Source organism: Empidonax traillii, unplaced genomic scaffold (assembly GCF_003031625.1).
Source record: "Empidonax traillii isolate 1590-97213 ecotype Southwest subspecies unplaced genomic scaffold, ASM303162v1 scaffold5331:size8577, whole genome shotgun sequence".
NCBI lineage: Eukaryota > Metazoa > Chordata > Aves > Passeriformes > Tyrannidae > Empidonax > Empidonax traillii.
In genome coordinates, this window is record NW_020960524.1 from 1 (window position 1) to 3959 (window position 3959).

The 3959-nt window shown below is 64.4% G+C and overlaps 1 protein-coding gene across 1 annotated transcript; it reads left to right on the forward strand.

Moving 5' to 3' along the window:
• Positions 1-46: 46 nt before the first annotated feature.
• LOC114073101 (deoxyhypusine hydroxylase-like) lies at positions 47-1556 on the forward strand (the record flags this gene model as incomplete). The annotated part of the gene is made up of 3 exons (XM_027910891.1): positions 47-179; positions 331-568; positions 1226-1556. Coding segments are annotated over 3 exons (688 nt in total), but the record flags the coding sequence as incomplete, so codon positions are not given.
• Positions 1557-3959: the final 2403 nt, after the last annotated feature.

The following is a 3959-nucleotide window of genomic DNA, read 5'->3' on the forward strand; positions in this document are numbered from 1 at the left end:
GTCCATATTTCAGAGCAGGGCAAGGCTTTGCCAGAGGACACAGCAGGGCTCTCCTCATACTGACAGCCCAGTCCTGTCCTGACACGTCCTTCCTTCTCTCAGGTGAAGCCCTGGGCGCTATCGGGAACCCCAAGGTGCTGGATATCCTCAGACGCTATTCTGAGGACCCCGTGGTTGAGGTGAGGATCCTGGGGGGTCATTTCCCGTGGGATGCAGCACTGCTGGTCTGGGAGGGTGAGGCAGCTCCTGCCCCTGGCTGGTGCCATCCTGCTGTGTGCTGGGGACCTCCCCGCACCGTCCCACAGCCAGAGCCGTGTGCCCGTCCCTCAGGTGGCAGAGACGTGCCAGCTGGCCGTGAGGAGGCTGGAGTGGCTGCAGGAGAACAAGGAGAAGCCAGGCCCCAGCCCGTACCTGTCCGTGGATCCCGCTCCTCCCGCTGAGGAGACCGACGTGGCCAAACTGCGGGAGACCCTCCTGGACGAGTCCCGGGAGCTGTTCGAGCGGTACCGCGCCATGTTCGCCCTGCGGAACCGGGGCGGCCGGGAGGCCGTGCTGGCACTGGCTGAAGGTGAGGGGTTGTCCTTGCTGGGAGGCTGTCCAGGTTAATCTGGGATGAGCCCTTCCCAAATCCAGGGATGCCAGAGCTGCTCTCACATGTTTGTGTCTGGAGCTGCTGCCTCCCCACCACATTGCAGTGCTGGTGGTCTCTGGTGTATTCCAGAACCCCTTCCCTAAATGGTCTGGGTGGGAGGGCACAGCCTGTGATGGTGGCCCAGGACCAGCCTGTCTGACCTGGCCCTGGGGTCTTGGGGTCCTGCTCTCCCAGCCTGGGGTTTGGGAGTAGCTCTGGAGAGGGGAGTAAATGTCTGCATGGCCCAGGAACCGTTTGGGCCCACCTCCCCGTCTGAGGGAAGTAGATGAGGCTCTCCAGCCATCTGGGACCTCCAGGTCTGTGAGATGGGATCGGTCAGCTCCTGCTCCAGCTGCTTTGTCCCAGCAGGCTGGAGGCCTTGGCTGCCAGTCTTGTGATGGGGCAGGGCCCGGGGCAGGCAGGGGGTGGCAGCTCTGCCGGGGGGGTGGATGCTGCCATCGGGGGAGGGCACCGGAGCGGGGTTGGGATGAGGGAGCAGCGGTGGGGCGGTGACCCACGGGGTGGGGCGGTGACCCACGGCATCCCCCAGCTCCCCATCGGGGTGTCTCATGTCCCTGTCCCCCCTCCCCGCAGGGCTACGCTGCGGCAGCGCGCTGTTCCGCCACGAGGTGGGCTACGTGCTGGGGCAGCTGCAGGACGAGGCGAGCGTCCCTCAGCTCACAGCCGTGCTGGGCAGCCCCTCCGAGAACCCCATGGTGCGGCACGAGTGCGCCGAGGCGCTGGGGGCCATCGCGCGGCCGTCCTGCCTGCGCGCCCTGCGCGCCTTCGCCGGCGACGCCGAGCGCGTGGTGCGCGAGAGCTGCCAGGTGGCCCTGGACATGTACGAGTACGAGAACGGCGCCCAGTTCCAGTACGCTGACGGGCTCTGCAAGCTGCAGGCCTCCTCTTGAGCCTGCACGGGGGGTACCTGCTGCCCTCCCGCTGCCGGGCGTGCTTCCGTGCCTGCCCCTGCTGGCTCTGCCGCGCCGAGGTGGAGGAGGAACTGGATCTGCTCTCTCTGGCACACCTACAACCACCTTTTCCCTCCAAATCCGGGCTGAGCTGCTACTTGCCTCCCACCAGCCCCTGTTTCCTGGGTCTGCCCCTGTTTTCCCTGCCAGGATCAGCACCGCCTGCCCGCAGCCTGGCTTGGGGCTTGGACCAGGTGGGCTCTGCTCAGCAGGTCGGAGCCTGCCGTGGCTCTGCAGGGCTTGGGGCTGCTCTGCCGTGGTGCTGCCACGCCGGCTCGGCGTGAAACGGCTCCGTTCTCCCCACCTGAGCTTTGCTGGGGGCCAGGATGGGCTTCGGGCGCCCGCTTTGTGGGTTGTGGTGTTGGGATGCTTCTAAATTGCCCTCGGTGCTGGTGCCGAGCCGGGGCCCTCCTCGCCCCCGCGGTGGGTTTGGCCTCTCCTGTTGGGACAGGCCAGGGCTGAGCCTGTGGCAGCCTCTGCCCTGGGATGGGGGTTGTTTCGTGGCAAAGTTGGGAAGATTTGGCTGTTTTTTCTTTCTGCAGGGAATGGTGTTGCCATTAGGGCGGGCAGGGTGAGGCAGAGCCTGCCTGGGCATCCCCCCGTGTTTAACCAGAGCCGGGAGGGCTGAGGCTGCTGCCGGCACCCAAACCCAAACCCTGTGGCCAGCCCAGCCTGGGCACCAGGGGGGGCTGGCAGGGAATAAAGTGTTGGCAGCAGGAGCTGGAATGAATGGAGCTGTGATTTCCCTGTGCCCAGGTGGGAGGTGCCCCCAGTGCTGTGGGGTTGGACCCTGGCAGGGAGCCCAGGGGTTGCTGTGCCGGAATCGTAGAGAACCATCAAGGCTGGAAAGGACCTTTGAAATCGAGTCCAGCTGTGCTGGAAGGAGAGAGCAGGGAGTGGGGTGCCTGGTAGCGTGGGGTAAAACCCCACAGCCCTGGGGAGGAGGGTGGACATTGCCCATGGGGTGCCCCAGGAGCCCCCCCAGCACTGCCCAGCAGAGGGGCCAGTGGGTCCCACTGCCCTGAGGGCCTGGCACCCTCCTGGTCGTGGCTGGCTCTTCCCCTTGTCCAAGGGCTCCCTGTGAGTCACTCCCAGGCTCAATCCTCTTAGTCCCTGTGGCTGGCTCAGCATCCCCAGGGCTCTGGTGCTCAGGGACACAACCAAGGGGCAGCCCTGGCCATGGTGGCCCAGTCTGACCCAGGTCAGGATCCCAGGGAAGTGGCTCTTACTCAAATGTGACCAGTTTTGATCACTTGTACACACTGGAAGTCAGTCCCATGTGCCCAGTTTCTGTGGAGGGTGGGGGGCTCTGAACCATCACTCCCCAGCACTGGGGACAAACACCTGGTGTTCTCACACTGTTTGGAGTCAGCAGCTGTTTTGGGCTTTCTTGTCCCCCTTCCCTCGCCCTCCATATCCCCTGGGTGGAGGGCAGGACCCAGCTGGCACTTCAGGCTCTGGGGTGTCCCTGTGCCCGTCTCCATTCCCAGGGCAGTGGGATGGGTGATTTCCTCCGTGCCACGTTATCATTCCCACCACACCCTTCCCGGCACACGGGCTCTGGCACACTGCCAGCACATTTCCCTGGAGTCTGCTGCTGTGTTTGTTCCCACTTATCACCCCGGCTGCCCCAGCCCTTGTTCTCCAGCCCTTCCACAGGTGGCTCACGAGGACCGTGCATGGTTGTTTCCCAGTCTTCCTGTGACAATGTTTGTCTGCTCCCCCCAAACACCTTTTAAGCCCAAACTGGAATGAAACGCATTTCTGAGGCTGAGCTCTGGGTAGCGTGACCTGGTGCAGCACAGCTGGGAGGTGCTGGAGTGGAGCAGGGCTGGGCTTTGAGTCCTGCTTGGCACCAAACCTGCTGGCACCTTCACCCCTCTCTGTCCAGCCTGTGCTGGGAAGGGTTTTTCCAAAGCTGCTGCTGCTCCTGGCCAAACACCATCCTCCTGGGTATGGGGGAAATTGCTTTTGGGGGGTGTCTGGACCCCACACCCCCCTCCCTGCAGGCTGCTCAGCTCTGGGGGAGTCACCCTGGGCACTGGGATGCCACATGGGACAGCCACTGAAGCTCTGGAAAGGTGACAGCCCCTGACCATCGCTGCTCCACCACCCAGTGAAGGTGAAGGGAGTCTGGAGCTGCATCCAGGTCCCTTCCTGGCTCCGAGGGCACCGTGTCCTCCTGGATCTCACACCATCTGCTCCGGGGATCCGGGGCCTGCTGACAGATTTAACCCTGCCCGGGGGAGGGCGGGGAGGCCTCGGGCATCCCTCCCCATCCCTGCCCTTCTCCAGCTGCAGGTGATTCCCCACTCCCGGGGGGAATTGGGGTACCCGCGGTGCTGTCAGAGGGGCAG